General features: G+C 45.0%; 1 protein-coding gene across 1 annotated transcript in view; it reads left to right on the forward strand.

Moving 5' to 3' along the window:
* Positions 1-18401, forward strand: part of LRRC36 (leucine rich repeat containing 36) — a 663184-nt gene that overhangs the window by 259776 nt on the left and 385007 nt on the right. The window contains 1 exon segment of the mRNA XM_030203754.1: positions 13443-13543. Coding sequence (XP_030059614.1) covers positions 13443-13543 — 101 coding nt within the window.

The following is an 18401-nucleotide window of genomic DNA, read 5'->3' on the forward strand; positions in this document are numbered from 1 at the left end:
TGTTACTATGTTACTATCAAAGCAGAACATGCATTGCACTGAATGAAGGTCATAATGATGTGATTCACATAGTAACATAGTAACACACTATCCCCGCCTCCCAACCACCAGCCCCACCTCCCAACCACCGGCTCTGGCACAGGCACAGACCGTATAAGTCTGCCCAGCACTATCCTCACCTCCCCACCACCAGCCCTGCCTCCCAACCATCGGCTCTGGCACAGACCGTACAAGTCTGTCCAGCACTGTCCCCGCCTCCCAACCACCAGTCCTGCTTCCCACCACCGGCTCTGGTACAGACCGTATAAGTTTGCCCAGCCCTATCCCCGCCTCCCAACCACCAGCCCCGTCTCCCGATCTTGACTAAGCTCCTGAGGATCCATTCCTTCGGCAAAGGATTCCTTTATGCTTATCCCACGCATGTTTGAATTCCGTTACCGTTTTCATTTCCACCACCTCCCGCGGGAGGGCATTCCAAGCATCCACTACTCTCTCCGTGAAAAAATACTTCCTGACATTTTTCTTGAGTCTGCCCCCCTTCAATCTCATTTCATGTCCTCTCGTTCTACCACCTTCCCATCTCCGGAAAAGGTTCGTTTGCGGATTAATACCTTTCAAATATTTGAACGTCTGTATCATATCACCCCTGTTTCTCCTTTCCTCCAGAGTATACATGTTTAGTTCAGCAAGTCTCTCCTCATACGTCTTGTAACGCAAATCCCATACCATTCTCGTAGCTTTTCTTTGCACCGCTTCAATTCTTTTTACATCTTTAACAAGATACGGCCTCCAAAACTGAACACAATACTCCAGGTGGGGCCTCACCAACAACTTATACAGGGGCATCAACACCCCCTTTCTTCTGCTGGTCACACCTCTCTTTATACAGCCTAACAACCTTCTAGCTACGGCCACCGCCTTGTCACACTGTTTCGTCGCCTTCAAATCCTCAGATACTATCACCCCAAGATCCCTCTCTCCGTCCGTACCTATCAGACTCTCCCCGCCTAACACATACGTCTCCCGTGGATTTCTACTTCCTAATGCATCACTTTGCATTTCTTCGCATTGAATTTTAATTGCCAAACCTTAGACCATTCTTCTAGCTTCCGTAGGTCCTTTTTCATGTTTTCCACTCCCTCCGGGGTGTCCACTCTGTTACAGATCTTAGTATCATCCGCAAATAGGCAAACTTTACCTTCTAACCCTTCGGCAATGTCACTCACAAATATATTGAACAGAATTGGCCCCAGCACCGATTCTTGAGGCACTCCACTACTTACCTTTCGCTCCTCCGAGCGAATTCCATTCACCACCACCCTCTGGCGTCTGTCCGTCAACCAGTTCCTAATCCAGTTCACAAGTGTGAAAAAGGTGAACTATGACAGGGAGTAACAAGAATTAGGATTGACCAACTAATGAAGATATTTGTCCCTTGATTGCTCTATATAAAGGGAGTTTACCTAGGGGTGGGTGGGTGAGACTAGGACACAGGTAACCTCAGTTACCAATCAAAACAAGTCTGAAAATGCCCGGTGTAGCTCACAATTCACAAGGTAAACAAGTTCCGTTTTCTTTTCTTTTACCAAACAAAGTGCCCCTCCTCCAGAGCTATGAGTCACCCGATGACATGTAACAAAATTGATTGAATTGAGGCCAAGATGCACTAAAAAATCATTAAAGCCCTTCCCTTACTGATTCCCTTAGCGAATCGGTAAGGAACGGGCATGCATCAAGGAAAAGGAATGCTAATGAGCTGCTCGTTGTAGCTCACTTGCATTCTCTATTCCATCGGTACAAAGGGCCTTTAAAAACGGGAAGGAACAGTTTTTTCATTAAAATAATCCTTTAATGGTGAACTTTGATTGAAGAGAGACCCGACACGGGCCGTGTTTCGGTGCTGCCGCACCTGCGTCAGGGGTCACACCAATGACAAAGGAGGCTTCAATAGACAAATTCTTTCTGAAATTTTGTATAATAGATTCCTCCTTGTATTTGCAGCAGAAACCAAAGTTTAGCTACCAAGGTCCCAGTGGTATTGTAAATATCCACAAAGTAATATCCAGAGTCCTCGGTGCTGATGTTAGATAACTGGAGGCTCCCGTTTTCATAACCTTTGCATTTGTGTTTATAGACATTCACACAAGTCCAATCCTGTTCTTTGAAGTTAGCTATCTTTGTATTATCCTGCTTCCTCCATTCATACCTCCTACACCTGTGTCCAGTGTGACTGCAGCTTGATGGTATCACGTGCAGGATAAACTCAGCTTGGCCTCCCAGGGCTGCATAGACAGACACATTTCCTTGTTCTAGTTGAGCTGAAAAACCTGAAACAAGCCAAAACAAAGAAAGGAAAATAATATATTTCCTGGAGAATAGCCAAATTAGCAATGATAATGCCCTGAATCAGGACAGAAAACTCTCTTGCAAAAAGGTTCATACGCCTCTGTGCCGGACGAAAGGAAGACACCGCACCGCTCAACCCATCCACGGCCTGCTGCAGGAAGGCTCCGATGCGGCTCGATCGTGCAGTTGAGGACATCCATCCAAAAAGACGACCTTTTCGGACGTCCTCCTCTCTCCCCCATAATAAACACGTCCTTTTTGGACGTCCTTCACTCAGCTGAGAGACCTGGAAGTCTCTGAGCCAATCACAGTGTGTTTAACTCAGCTAAACGCGTTGTGATTGGCTCAGAGATTTCAAGGTCTCTCAGCTGAATGAAGCACATCCAATTCTAAAGAATGCACCTTTAAAACAGTCACCAGATTCTATGTAACCAGATTGATTGGATTAAGTCACAGGTTTAAAACTCTTGGCACAGGTTAAAACACAGTTCCAATGAAAACACCTTTAAGACAGTTCAAAATACAGTTCTATAAAATCCCTTTAAGACAATACCAGCATAAAAATATAAAATCACAGTGCAATATAGGCAATAGGATGGAGACAGAAGATTAGGAACTTTTATAGGTCAGACCCTCTGCGAGTGAAAGGAAGGGACGGGGTTTTTTTTTTTTGTTAATAGGATAGAATCAGGGCCGTGCCTAGGGTCTCTGGCGCCCCCCTGCAGACTATCAGTTGGCGCCCCCCCCCCCCCCCCCCCCCGGTGAAAATGATCGCTCACCACTTGCTACACTGACAGGAATTGTCAGCAATATTCTTAGAAACAAATTGCTATACATTGCAAAATAAGATAGCAGATGTAAATTCTCAAAGTAGACATATTCCAAACGCTAAAATGGAAATAAAATGATTTTTTTCTACCTTTGTTGTCTGGTGACTTTCTTTTTCCGATCATGCTGGCCAGTATCTGAGTCTGCTGCTATTTGTCCTCTTAACTCCATTTCCAGGGCTTCCTTTCCATTTATTTCTTTACTTTTCTCCTTTCTTCTTCATTTCTTGCTCTATATCCATTTCTCCTCTCTCCCTGGGTCCTGCCCTCCCATCCATGTCCATTCTTGTCCCTCTCTGCCCTTCCCTGCTCCATCCATAGCCAGCAATCCTCCTCTCTCCCCTCCATTTCCAGCAAATTGTCCTCTTCCTGGGCCCCCATGTCCATCCTTGTCCCTCTCTGCCCTTCCCTCCTCCATCCATAGCCAGCAATCCTCCTCTCTCTCCCCTCCCTTCCATTTCCAGCAAATTGTCTTCTCCCTTCACGCGATTCGCGAACCGCTTCTTAGCACTGCTTTAAAAAAAAAATTACACGTCAGCAGGAACAGGCTGCTTCAGCCAATCCCAGGGGCCTTCCTTCAGCGTGTTCCGCCCCTGAGGGCTGAAGGAAGGCTCCTGGGATTGGCTGAAGCAGCCTGTTCCTGCTGACGTGTAAATTTTTTTTTAAGCAGTGCTAAGCGGCAGCGCGGTTCGCAAATCGTGTGAAGTGGGGGGTGGGACGACGTGACGGCAACGAAGAGGTCGCAGCAGCGTCAGCATAGGCGGTCGGTGGCCCAACTGTTTGGGGAGGCTAAAGGGGGCGGGGTTATGGGTGGTACCAGGGGGCAGGGCTTACATCCATAATTGTCCGACAACACACAGGAAAAATAAATAAAAGTAAAATAGTCACAATTAATACCTTTAACAATTCAACATCAGATCCTCCAAAATATTATAAAACTATGTCTGATGTTATGACAAACTAAAATGAATTTAAAGTGTTGATGTCACCTTAGTACGGCCAACACACAACCTTTCCACTGCAAAACACTATACACAAACTTGTGCAAAAACACACTCAGAAACTTACCAAATCATAACAGCACTAATTCCAAGGACAGGACGAGCTACAATCTTATGCGTGGAAAAGCAGCACTGTAATTACACCAGGCTCTAAAACACCAATACACTACCTAGTGAAAAAACCAAAACCAAAAGGGCTGCAAATAGTACATGCTAGCAGAATACTGCACCTTGATCACACATGAAAAACACATGACAACAGATATGACAAAAGGAACTAGAAATCAAAAGATATGAAGGCAAAATTATGAATTGGAAAATTACCTCAAGAAGTCAGACTTGGCATGCAGCAATACTAGAGAAATTGAAACTTACGTGCAAAATATCACAGATGCACATTTCCAAAAGCTGACATATTCCAATTAATACATTCTGAATAAAATACTTTTTTCTACCTTTGTTTTCTGAGCATTTAGTTTTTCTATTCGCTTTGGTCCCAGTGTCGTCTGTTTTATGGTGTCTTCTTTCCATTTGATATTCTTTCACTCACCATGTCCACCATCCTCCTGTGTCCTTATGCGTTCTGTCTACCATCTGTGGCACCCTGTCCCTATCCTTCCTCCAGTTGCATCTGCCCTCAAAGCGTTTCAATCCAGTCCTTAAATTCAGCAGTTTCCCCTCCATCCATATTCAGCATTTCTCCTCACTCCCCTCCCCTCCATTCATCCATCCATCCATCCGTGTCCAGCAACTCTCCTCCCTCCCCTGTCCTCCATCCAAATCTAGCAAATCTCCTTTCTCCCCGGTTCTTCCATCCATCCATCTAGCAAATCTCCTCTCTCCCCTGACCCCTCCATCCTTCCATATCTAGCAATTCTCCTCTCTCCCCTGCCCTCCCCTACATGTCCAGTCCAGTGATTTCTCTTCTCTCCCGTCCCATCTATCCCCCCTCTCCTCATCCTTCCATCCGTTTTCCCTCTTTATCTCCCCATCCTTCTGTCTTCCTCTTCCCTCTTTCTCTCCATGTCCTTCCATTCGTCTACCCCCTCTCCCGATCCTGCCATCCAACATCTACCTCCCTCTCTCCCAATCCTTCCATCCAGTGTCTCTCTCTCTCTCTATCCCCTTTTCCATCCAGTGTCTCTCTCTCTACCCTTTTCCATTCATCATGCCCCCCTCTCTCTCCCCATCCTTCAATGTTTCTCCTCCTGTTAGTTTCTCTCTCCCTTCCAGTGTCTTCCCTCTTTCACCCCCCCCCCCTCCCATTTTCTCCTCATTTTAAGCAGCTTCTCCCTTTCTCCAGGACTCCAGCCCTTCTCCATGTCCCCTCCTTCTCTCCCCATCTTCCCACTCTCTCCATTATACCTGCCTAGTGCCTCTCGCTCCCCCTTCCACCCGGTATTAATTTGTTGGCCACTGCTGCTGCTTCTCCTCTTCAGCAGCAGCAGCGCCCCGAGTCCAGACAAAAAAAAAAAAAGGTAGCACGCGTTACACGCACCCAAAGTGCAGGAATCAGCTGGGAGGACCGACACCACACGCAGCTTCAACCGCTTTGGAGCCCCCAGGAGCAACAGTTGGCTGCTGGAACAAGCGCGGGGCTGTACCGTAGCAGCTTTCAGCATGGGCTATCGGCACTGCAGCCACTCCTCTCTGTCCCCGGAGCAGAGCAGGAAGTCGATGTCAACTTCCTTCCTGCTCCTCCAGGGGCAGAAAGAGGAGCGGCTGCAGCGCAGACAGCCCATGCTTGAAGGCTGCCACGGCCCCGCTCTTGCTTCTTTTTTTTTTGTTTTATCGCGCGACTCGCGCTGAAGAGGAGACTTTCTTCCCACTTTGCCGGCCCAGACTCGGGAGTGCGGGAGACTCCGGACTTGGCAGGTCTGGATGAGCGGGCCTCGGGCCTGGAGGGAAAGTGGCTACGTTTGGGGGGGGAGGCAATGCAGCATGGGCGGGAAAGGTCACAGCTGGGCTGGGGAGGCTTAGCCTCCCCAAGCCTCTTATACGGGGCGCCTATGCAGCATCAGTGAAAGCGGAGCGCTGCCGACGTTTACCTTCCCTTCGCGCTCTTGGTTCCCTCAGTGTCCGCCTTCTTCTGACGTCAGAAGAAGGCGGGACACTGAGAGAACCAATGAGTGCAAGGGAAGGGAGACGTCGGCAGCGCTTTCACTGACGCTGCTGCGACCAGGTAAAAAGATTTAAAGGCCTCGCGGGGCGAGAGTAAGCACCGCGGCGGCGCCCTCCAGAGGTGGGCGCCCCCCTGCGGCGCTTACCCCGCTTACCGCATCGGCACGGCCCTGGATAGAATAAAAAGGGAGTGAAATAGAATAAAGGAGTCAATAGTGTATTAGGAAGATATTACACAGGTAACCTCAGTTATCAATCAAACCAAGTCTGAAAAATACTTTGCCTTACAGCTACTAATTATATCCATATTCTCTTTGCATATGCTTTTACTTCATTTTTTTTAACATTGTATACCTAGATGAGTATTTAGGGCAAAGCATTAAAATATTATATGCTTCCAAGATGAATACTGTTAGGGCAAAACAATTCCTGTATAAAGCATTTATTCTACTATTTTCATTGCTATTTCTTTTACTGGTGCTTTACGTAATTTTTAAAAAACTTGTCGTGAACACTGCTAATAAATAAATCACATATAGCGGACAAAAGAATCTAACTGTGCAGGGTGTGAAGGATCCCTCCGCTCCTCTCAGGAAAACTCTGGCCTCCGGCCCGAGTTTTCTATATGATATTCCACTTGGGTACAATTCCCTGTAATCCTCCATGTGTACCCTCCGACCTGAGATATGTCAGCAGTACTATTCCAGTACAGCTCCCGAGATATCCGCCAGGGAAATTATCCCAGCCGTTTCAAGAATGCAATCCCAAAAACAAACAGTTTAGAAAAAGTAGTTTTTAATAATGCAGTTCCAAAAGCAAAGCGGTTCAGGAATCTCCATAGCTTCAAAAATGCAGTTCATAAACCAACAGGACATGAATCTCAGCAGTCCCAATGATGCAATTCAAAATAAGTAATCCCAAAAGCAAAAACCGTTCCACAAAGAAAACAAGCAATTCAAAGAAAACAAGCACATCCAAACAGGCAGTTCACACAAGCAGTTTAGAAATCCCATCAGCAGTTCAGAGGCAGAGAGCTCCCAGGGGTCCCCTCCCTCCTCTGGCCAGCTCTATCTCCTGGCTTCCTCCCACTTGACCCCGTCGCTTCCTGGCTCCTCCAAGATAGCCACTGTCTTTCCTTGTTTACCAAGACCCCGCACCAAGCGGTTACCTGCTGTCTGAACCTTTTACTTGTGGATCTTGCCAGAGCTGCAATCTCCATCGGCTCCTCTCGCCTCACGTCTTCCTCCTTTTCTTCCCCCTTCCATTCCATGGGCTCCTCGCCCCACCCATTCCCCAGCTGATCCTCCTCCCCCTGATTAGCTCTGCTTAGAGGCTCCCCCTCCATTCCTGGCCTCCCTTCCGTGTCTTGGGTTTCACCTTTACCTGTCTTTCCCTTGGGCTGCACTGGGAGCTGCTGAGATAGGAAATCTTTGATTCTGTTGTAAGACTTCCTCAAGAGCTGCTGGGAATTGTAGTTTTTACCCTGCCCCAGCCCTCTGGGGAAAATTATCTATGGTTTCTCCTGACATGTGGAACTCCCTGAGCTAAGAATCTGGGTTGTCCCCTCCTCTGGGCCTCATCTTCTCCTCCGCCGGTACCCCCCCCCCCCCCCCCCCATGTTCCCTTATCCCCTTCTTCACAAGGGACAAACATATAAAAATAATCTGATTCCAAAGCAACTGTTATTTCAAAATTAGAGCACCAGCAGAGTAAACATCAATTCAAACAGACTTCCATAAATAATTCAGCATACTACTACTTGACATTTCTATAGCGCTACTAGGGTTACGCAGCGCTGTACAATTTAACAAAAAAGGGGGGCAGTCCCTGCTCAAAGGAGCTTACAATCTAAAGGACGAAATGACAAGTTGGGGTAATTCAGCATACTCTAAATATATTTAAGCACATTTTCATAGATTTTTATGAGGATCATCAGAATTCACAGCATTAACGTTGCAATCCAGACTTTTAAGAGCAACGATGTGCATTCTTCATCGATCAATATTTTTCTCAGTTTTTCAAATAGATACACTTATCCAAATATCCCCATGATTAGTAGAAGACGTTTGTTGAATATTATTTAGAAACAGTCCAAAAAAAATCCAAAATTAGCGGATATCACTAGCACCACTTAACTTGCAGCTATTTTCTACAGTTTGAGAACCTCTACCAATGTGGCCAGGTTTTGCATCTTCCTCAGGGAAGAGGTTCGCTGAAAGCAGATACAAAAACTAAGTTCTGTTCAAGTGGGTTATGTAATCTATATTTACAAAAATCAAACTAATAGAATATACTGCATTAGGGCAACTTACATTTTCTGCAACTAACATATTCTCTGATATTGAAAAGATGGCCGCAGCTTCTTTTGGAAACGCCAACTTTTAAATGCCAATCAGCTGACTGTACTACTGACGCACCCGATTGGTTAAAACAAATATCACAGCAACCTCTCACACAAGGGACCACCATTCTAACTCTGCAACAACGCTGGATCTTTTTCCTTAAAACACTTCATCCAGCGGGGCTGAATGCAGAGTTAGAATGGTGTCAGACTAGTATCCACGACATGTTGCCTGCATTGTTGGTTTCTGTTCTCCTTAAGGAGAGGTTTGCAGTGCATGGTTAAAGTATCATCTTTTATTTTTCCAATCCAAAAATACAAGCCAGGAGTTAGCATTGAGGAAAGCTGAAGGGGGATCCTTTCTAGTTGCAGTCAGTATCTTAGGAGGGCTGGGGTTTTGCCTCATGATGGTTCGGGGACTGAGTGATAGAGCCAGTTGTGATACAGGTGCAGGGTGCTTGAGCATGGCAGGTGTTGTGGCATCTGCACAAGCACCACTTGAGTACTGTGGCCAGCTTCTTTTGCATGATGTACAATCAGGATCCGAGAGCTTCTGGTTCCTTCCTCTATTGCTAACTGCACTGGCAGAAATGGTAGCCAATTTGGATGGCAGCATCTCAGCTGGGGATGATTTTTTCTTTAGGTTCTGGATCCCTGGCTCTGGTACCCGAGCAGGGAACTTCCCCACTGATACAGCAGATTTCTCCTTCTTTTCTTCCTTAAATATAGTTTTCACCAGAGTTTATCCTTGTGATTCATGTGACTTTCAGTGCCATGCAGAAGCCCAGAAGTGGGAAATCTCCAGTGTGTCTGGGCTTGGGGCTAATTTGGGTTCTGCTATTCCTATGTTTTAAGCTCAGTGAAGGAGCTTTTTCTGCTGATTCAGTGCTGGAGAATTTGTAGAAAGCAGATGTGGAAGGCAACCTAGGCACTCCATAGAGAGTCTGAATCTGAAAGAGGAAATATTTGGCTTTTCTGGAAGGAGGAACTCTCCTCCTTCATTTGCAGGCTATGGTATCTGAGCCCATGGCTAATGAGGCTGCTGAGGGTGACCCTCTCTTGGAGCGGCTCAGAAGACCATCTATGATCTTTCCCTTTCACAGGGCACTTCATCAGATGGTCCTTGCAGAACAGAAGACCTCAGAGATGGTTCTTAAGGGTAAGATGGTTATGGATAAACTTTACTGTGGCTGAAATGAAAAGTGTTTTTTTTTTAAGGGTTGTTAGAGTAGATGCTGTGCCTGTGGCAGTGACCTTCAAGACCGCCATTTTGGTTGAGGACAGTATGGCCTTTAAGGACACTTATAACAAGAATATAGAGGCCCTCTTGAAACAGACATTCTCATCTTAGGTATCTGGGCTTGTGTTTGTGTGGGCTAAATTACTCTGGCTTTACTTTGATGATTGCAGTTGCTTCTGGAGAGTATGAAGGTGGCGTGTCTAGAATTGGAGTGGCATTCCTTGCTGATACTATTTATGACAATGTGAAGACTTCCTCCCTCTAAGTGGCTTTGATGGTGTTAGTTCAGGAAAGGCTCTGACTTTGGAATTGAGTGCTGGATGTGATCTCCAAAAATCATTGTTTTCAAGTGAGAGGGCCCCTTGCTTTCAAGGAGAGGTGGTTGTTTGATGAACATACATACAATATATCTATTTCTATTTTACTAGATACCATAGGTTCACTGCAGATTACAGGAGAAGAAGCTGGAAGCAAAACCAGGAAGAGAAAATCATCATAAAATAAAGTAAATCTTCATGTCAACAAGCAAAGAGGCATCAAAAGCTCACTGCTTGGCCAAAGAGGCAGGTTTGTGTTTCTTTTGGGTAAAGCAGAATCTATACGTCACTTATAGATTTCTATATCTAGATTGTAAGCTCTTTGAGAAGGGACTGTCTCTTTTTATGTATGGTGTACAATGCTGTGTATGCCTTGTAGCGCTATAGAAATGATAAATAGTAGTAGTAATATATCTGTAAATGTAGAACAGGAAACTATAGTTGGCATGTGAACACCAGAAGTGGATACTGCAGAGAGACATTGTACCAAGGCAGTAGTAGATAACCCAGGCAGGGAGAAGACATGAGGTGATCCTCCCTTTAAGGTAGAAGAAACAATAGGGGGTGATGGAGTGGGCCTGTCACCCAGATTCAGAGAAGTACCAGATGCTGAAGAAAGTTTCAAAGTAGGTGGAGTCTTTTTAAATGTCTGTGTATAGGACCACTAATTTTTGGAGTAGCTCTTCCTTTACATTTTACCATAATAAACAAACAGTAACTTTTAAGAGAAAAATGGGTAGGATCTCCTGCTCCTCAGCTTCTTTGAGGCTCCTAAAGGGTTCTCAATGGGCCTGACTTGACTCTTTGGCCACACTTTTTTAGGTACACCCTGTGGCTGCATGCCGCAGTAGCTACACTATTTGTAAGTTATTCCGGCAGTAGAAATTATTGTCAGATGCTGCTACCCACCTCCTCAAGCTCTCCAGCTGCCTCCTCCAGTGGGACCCTGACAAAGTATGTAGCACACCGCTTCCAAAATACTGTAGTAGCTGCGCTACTTTTTAAGTTCTTCCAATAGCAGTAATTGATGTCAGACAACAGTGCCCATCTCCTTGAGCTCTCCAGCTTCCTGCTCCAACAGGGCTTTGGCAAATTATGTAGCATGCTGCTCTCCCTTCCTTCCATGTTAACCTTACTTCAGACTCAGCTGGACAAGGGTTTGGCTCTGCATTCTTTAAAAGTTCAGGTGGTGGCCTTCTCACATTTCAGGGGAAGGTTTTGGGAGATATCCTTGGCTTCCCATCCTGATGTCTTGTTTTCTTCAGGGGGGCAAACAGATTTGTCCGCCTTTTTAGATATGTTGTTCATTCATGGGATCTCAGTGCTTTGTCATATGCACTCATGAAGGCTACTTTTGAGCCTTTGAAGGATCTTTTTGAGGTTGTGTTTCTAGTGGTTATTTACTCAGTGTCATGTCTTGAGTTGCAGGTGCTTTCCCATAGACACTCCTATTTGATGTTTTCTCATTAATCGCTTTCCTTTTGGCTGTTTCCATCCCATCTAAGGAAGTGTCCTCATTTCATTTGAACCAGTAAATTTGCCTTCCTTCCTTCTTCAAATGTAAAGGCAGGAAGGAAGTCATAAGCTGTGTTTGTTGGGTCATGCTCAAGTACTTGAAGGCAACACAAGAATTCTAAAAGGATGATTAGGCTTTCTGTTCTCTTCAATGGGTCTCAACAGGGGGAAGCTGCATCTAAGTCTTATTTGGTCCAGTGAATTAGAGAGGCAATTAGTTTGTTAGGTGTCTTGAATGGCACACTCCACATAAACACTGGATTTGTCCTGAGGTGAAGTCAAGGCAGTCGGATCACAGGCTGTATGCTGGGCAGCTACTTGGTCATCTTTGCATTCTTTTGTCAGACATTACAAGCTGGGTGTTAGGACCAGGAAAGATTCATCCATTTGGAAGGCTTTTCTGAAGGCAACCTTGGCATCCTTCTGCCCAGTTTAAGGGTATTTAGTACTTCCCACATATCTGGATTAATGTAGCAGGATAAGTAAGAGTACATTTCTCCTTCCTTGATAATTTCCTTTTCTTGAATCATGCTAGTCTGGCCCAAGACCCTAATGGGAAGACCTTAATTGCAGGGGGTATTTCTTTGTGTTCAAGGAAGGGGGCACAAGAGTCCATTTTGTTTTCCCCAGTGAGTAAATTGGAGGTCACCAAGGTTGATCTTGAGTTCCCCTCTTGGATGTGCTCTATTTCTATTTTTCACCTCTGCCTCATTAGCATTGGGTTTAGTTTTCTGTTTTAATATTAGCATTCTAGCAATTTTGATGGCTGTACAACTCCTTACATCAGGGATGACATAATTCGAACAGTTGTATTCTGTCTCCCTCTGCTGGTAGGGTGGCATAAATCCATTCTTCTGGACTGGTCTTGCAGGATTCAAGGAAAAGAAATAACAGGTAAAAATAAATGTATCATTTGCTAATATCAGTGTCTTATATTGTTTATTTTATTTAAAATAATATGTGCTGTTGATCAAATTTTCTCAGTGGTTTACTTATATGCATAATTTAGGGTTGTACCGAATATTTGTCCCCCTCATGCCCCAAATGCATTATTCATATTCGGCTGAATATGAATAATGCATTCAGGGCACTAGGGGGTTGAATATTCGATATAGCCCTAACACATATAGAAACAAAGGTAAGGTAAAATTTAGGGCTGTACTATATGTGTTGAATATTCAACACATATAGTACAGCCCTAAATTTCAACCCCACTAGTGTCCTGAATGCATTATTCGTATTCGGCCAAATACGAATAATGCATTTGGGGCACTAGGGGGCCAAATATTCAGTACAGCCCTAACACATATAGAAACAAAGATAAGATAAAATCAGATGAACTATAAAACTGCAGAACACAACAGTGTACAATGCTACCGATGTCTAAGGACCCCCTTCCTCACCCATCTATGTTTACCTCTTAACCGTATTTTAAAAATTCTCAGTTAATACAACCAAACTATAGACCTAGTCAATTAAGTATACCTTAACCCGCTTCTGACATTAAAGGTAGCCCTAGAACTGTCTTGAATCAGATTATCTGATTCCCTATATTAGTGCAGGAGAATGTATACATATGATGATATTCTGTCATTCTAAATGTCTGTAAACTAAGAATTACTAACAAACCCTAGTATAACGAACACCTGTGTCATGATAGGTGAATGGACAGATGCCTAATAATGAATTAAAACATTGCTGCCTTTCTTTTGCCCTTTTCTGCTTCTGCTTTAGGGAAAAAATAATAAAGAGCAACAGTTTGGATGTAAACCTAGCCCCAAAGCTCAATTTGGATACTGCAATGGTTTTGGATTCTGTCATGAGCAGTGCAGTGGGTGAGCTTTTTCCTTTTATAGTTTAATTCTATATAATTCTCTACACCCAGTAAATAAAGTATATGCTGAACAATATTTTTATAGACACAAAGAAGGTAATTGCATAAGGAGGTACCTACGCTTAGGCACTAAGAATGCACGTAAATGGTGGTATTTTAGTTATTTACGTGCCCAGATGGGCTCTTTTCCTTGAGTGCAATTTTGTATGTTCATGTATAGAGTCAGTGGCACATACTTTGTACACATGGACGGAGTTTTTGGCAGAGCACACAATTACATGTGTAGATTATAAAATCTTAAGAGAATCCACGTATGTAGAGAACTCAAAATGTCCCACGGAGTAGCTCACAATGAGAAGAAAAGTGGGAACATAGACCACTGGTCTCTGTTCCCACTTTTCTTCTCGATTATAAAATCTTATCATTTATGTGTGTTCCTTATAAATGTAGCTGTGAACGTTTACACTCAGCTCTAGTGCAGGTTACGCTACATATATCAGTATTTTATATAAAAAAAAAATAGATGCCTAATTTTCTTTATAAAATAGCTAAATTTTCTCCTCCCTACTCGCAAAGTGGTAAGTTTTCTATTTGTGATTCTCTGGCACTTTGTGTACTTACATTTTGATCCTTCATAAATTCAAAAGATATTGCAATATAAGGTACCTGTGTACTTTGTGTGTGACTTTCAGTAATAATTATGCAAAATGTGCTCATCTGCTAGGCGATCAGATTTTTGAAGCTTTAATATGTGCATGTCATTTACTTCTCTGACCAATATGACCACTGGGAGTGATTTCACTACAATTAAAATTACATGGGAGCAGATGAGTAGCCTAATGGATAGAGCAGCAGGCTGGGAACTGCAAGGCCCAGGTTCAGATCCCATGCCTGCTCCTTGTGGCCTTGGGCAAGTCACTTAAGGACCCTTTTACAATGGCATGTAAGGGCCTATGCCATCCAGTGCGTGCCAAATCAGCATTACCGCCCGGCTACCGAGTACCCCAGGCGGTAATTCAGAATTTGGCTTGCGCCGAAAACATGCAGTAATTTTCTACCATGTGGTGCTTACCCAGCGGTAAACAGCAATGGGCACACACTGCATGCCTACCGCCTGGGTAGTGCGTGAGACCTTACTACTAAATCAATAGGTGGTGATAAGGTCTCAGGTTGAAAATGGATGCTTGCTGGTTTTTATGTTGCTGCACATCCATTTTCTGGCCCCTTAAAAAAAAGGCCCTGAGGAGGAAGTGACGTCATCGAGCGGCATGGTCGCTTAAGAGCTGAGCTCCGCATGACTCGTAGCGATTAAACGATTGAAAGCCCGCTCTGGAAAGCGTATTAAGCGCCATCGGAGAGTGGAGACCCAAGTGACAGCGGCTACAGGCGATTTTGATGCGGGAAGAGGCGAGGAAGATAGATTTCGCCCGCTTTGCTTACTCCTCGGAGCCGCGAGGGGGAAAAAACAAAATGGCGGCCGCACAGCAAAACCGCCAGGAGCGAGAGCAGCCGGCGACTCCCAGCAAGACAACACCTCCGATGGAAGCAGAGGCTAGCAAAGGCCGGGGGAAGCCCGAGGAGGAAATGGAACCCGAATGGCAGCAATGGCTCCAAGAAATCAGAGCAGATCTAAAAGCAATGCGCAATGATCTGGTAACAATGGGAGCTGACTTAAAAGGCGAAATATGACAGCTGGGGTCCAGAATAGAGGAAGTGGAGACTAGATTGGATGCCCAGTCAGAGACGATCGAAGCCCTGGACCAACGAACCACTGCAACTGAATCGGCACACCACCAGGTCTTAGACAAGCTGGAGGACCTGGAGAATCGGAGCCGTAGATGCAATTTGCGTTTTAGAGGGTTACCGGAATCCCCTGCCTACCTTGACTGCGAATCCACGGTCCAAAAATTGGTGACTGAACTCCTGGCGGTGGGCGGCACAGTGTTGGACCTAGCTTCAATCCAACTAGAACGGGCCCACCGAGCGCTCGGATCCCCGCGGGCTAACCTCCCAAAGGACATAATAGTCTGCTTTAGAGATTATAAGTTGAAAGAACAAGTGGCAAAAGTGGCACGGCAGACTCCAAACTTTACCTGGGACACATACGCAGTAGAAATATATCAAGATCTTGCAGCCACTACTCTAAAATGCAGAGCAGATCTTAGACCGGTCACCAGACGCCTTCAGGAACTTGGAATCCGATACAAATGGAGGCACCCCTTCGCCCTAGTGTTTTATAAAGAGGGAAAGATGCAGCAAATAAGATCACTCTCAGAGGCGAAGGAGATTCTACCAGAAGAAGATACGGGCGAGGCATCTAACTTAGGAGTAACAGCGAAGCAAGGCACAGCGCGGATGATACCACCAAAATGGCAACGAGTGGGAAATGGCCAGAAACGTCTGAAGCGCCAGCAGTCGGCAACTAAAGTCTCCTGAAGGGAGCCAGATTAGGAGACAGGATATCCCGTCTGTTTACGCCTTTCAGAGAGGATGATTTGCCCTGGCAGAGATTTCAGGCTACAGATCATCAAGGTGCTTGTTGCACTGCTGAGAGGCAAAGGTACAGTTCTGGATGACTATGTGATGTGGTTAGGAGCGATACCTCAATGTGTTGGCACTATGTTTATCAAGTTCGATTGTTACAAAGTTAAACAGTTTAATAAGAATGTTATGTGACTTAAAACCAATATGAGGCTTTGATTGTTTATATTATATGAGTGCTAGCGGGGTCTTGACATGACGTACACTTAGTTCACACTCCTTCCCTAGATGCTCTTGATGGTTCACAGGGGCAGCTTTAAAAATCAGGGGGGTGGGTGGGAGGAGGGGTGGAGACAGGGGGGGAAGGGTGGGAAGGCCTACTTCAGAGAAATTAGGGGACAGGCCCAACAGGGATGGCAGAAAATGAGGAGCCAGCTAAAATTCCAGAATGCTATGGAAAGATATACTAAGAAGTAATATGTCTGAACTTAATTTACTGCTGCTCAATGTGAGAGGGCTGAATATTCCAAGGAAGCGGCAACTCCTGTTTAGAGAAATGCTTCGCCTTCGGGCGGACGTGGTCCTGGTGCAGGAAACCCATCTATTGCCCAAATCTGAATATCTGTGTCGCCATAAAAAGTTTCCAATTATATATTTTGAATCCAATGGGGATAATACGAAGAGTAAGGGAGTGCTCATAGCATTTGCGGGAGATAAACAATGGAATATTTCAAAAGTGGTCAGGGATAAACGAGGAAGATACCTCCTAGTGATTTTTTCACTGATGGGGCAGGTTTACACTATAGTGAATGTTTACGGCCCTAATATGCAGCAAGAGGGATTCTTTTCTGAACTAGATCAGGTCATTCAACAACACATAGAAGGCTCTCTAGTAGTCGGGGGAGATTTCAACCTTACCTTACAGCCTCGCCTCGATAACTCTTCGGGTAACACACATTATGGTCATAGAGAGAGAATACGGCTGCAAGAATTTATTGCCCATTGGCATTTAATAGATTTGTGGCGCCAGCTATATCCACAAGAGCGAACTTACACATACTACTTTGCAGTCCATCAGTCGTTCTCCCGGATAGATTTTTGGCTAGGGGAAATATCAGTAGCAGGAAAGATGGGAGCCCACCAGATACTGCCCAGAACCTGGTCAGACCATTCCCCAGTACTGATGCAATTGATGCTGCCCAAAGCCCGGGGAGGGAGGAAGGAGTGGCGCTTAGATGATGCTCTCTTACAAGATCCGCTTAATGTTGCGAGCATAGAAAAAAATATTATTGAATATATCCAGTTCAATGATAATGGAGAGGTCTCACCCATTACAGTTTGGGAGGGATTTAAAGCAACCATGAGAGGCCACTTAATAGCGCTTAAGGCACATGTTAGAAAGCAGAGAATGTCCAAGGAGGCTGCACTCCGGAGTCAATTAGAGCAGGAGGAATCCAAACTTCATCGGGGCAATTTGAGTGACTCGCAGATAATTATAGACGAGATCCGTCGGCTCCGGAATCAAATTTGCGATCTAGAGCTTACAGATCTAGCCGAGGATTTACAGAGAGCCCAGCAGTCCCATTAAGAATTTGGTAATAAGGCTAGCCGCCTGCTAGCCTATAAACTCAAACAGCAGGCAACCCGCAATACGATCGCGAGTTTGAGAGACGAGGGGGGAGAGATCCATACAGCCCCTGATTATATAGAAGAGGCATTTACAGACTATTATGGCATACTGTATGCCAGAGGGGAAGAAATAACTGATATAGAGATGGAGGCTTATCTAGACGGTGAGGAGCTTCCTAAATTGGCAAGTAATGACGTCCAGAGGTTGTCACAACCTATTGAGTTGGAAGAAATTGCTTGCACTATAAAGGGGCTACCTACAGGAAAAGCACCAGGCCCTGACGGCTTTACCAATAAGTTCTACAAAACATTCGGGAAACTGTTAGCCCCTTTGATGTTAAGGGTATTTAATTCACTGGAGACTAGCTCGGGGCTCCCGCCAACGTGGAACTTGGCCAACATAACGGTTATTCATAAACCCGGGAAAGACCCCCAGCTTTGTGGATCATACAGGCCATCTCTCTCTTAGGGGTAGACTATAAAATCTTTACAAAAATTTTAGCAACACGGGTACAGAAATGTCTACCTTCTCTTATTCACGAAGACCAGGTGGGATTTGTGCATGGGAGACAGACGTTTGATAACATTCGACGAGCCCTACACATGATCTACCACGCACAGGACACACGGTCCCCTCTATGCATCCTGTCACTTGACGCTGAAAAGGCGTTTGACAGAGTGAGTTGGGCCTTTCTATTTGGAGTGTTAGTTAAAATGGGATTTTCGGGGCGATTCATCAACTGGCTCCA

This window comes from Microcaecilia unicolor, chromosome 5 (genome assembly GCF_901765095.1).
Source record: "Microcaecilia unicolor chromosome 5, aMicUni1.1, whole genome shotgun sequence".
Taxonomy (NCBI): Eukaryota; Metazoa; Chordata; class Amphibia; order Gymnophiona; family Siphonopidae; genus Microcaecilia; species Microcaecilia unicolor.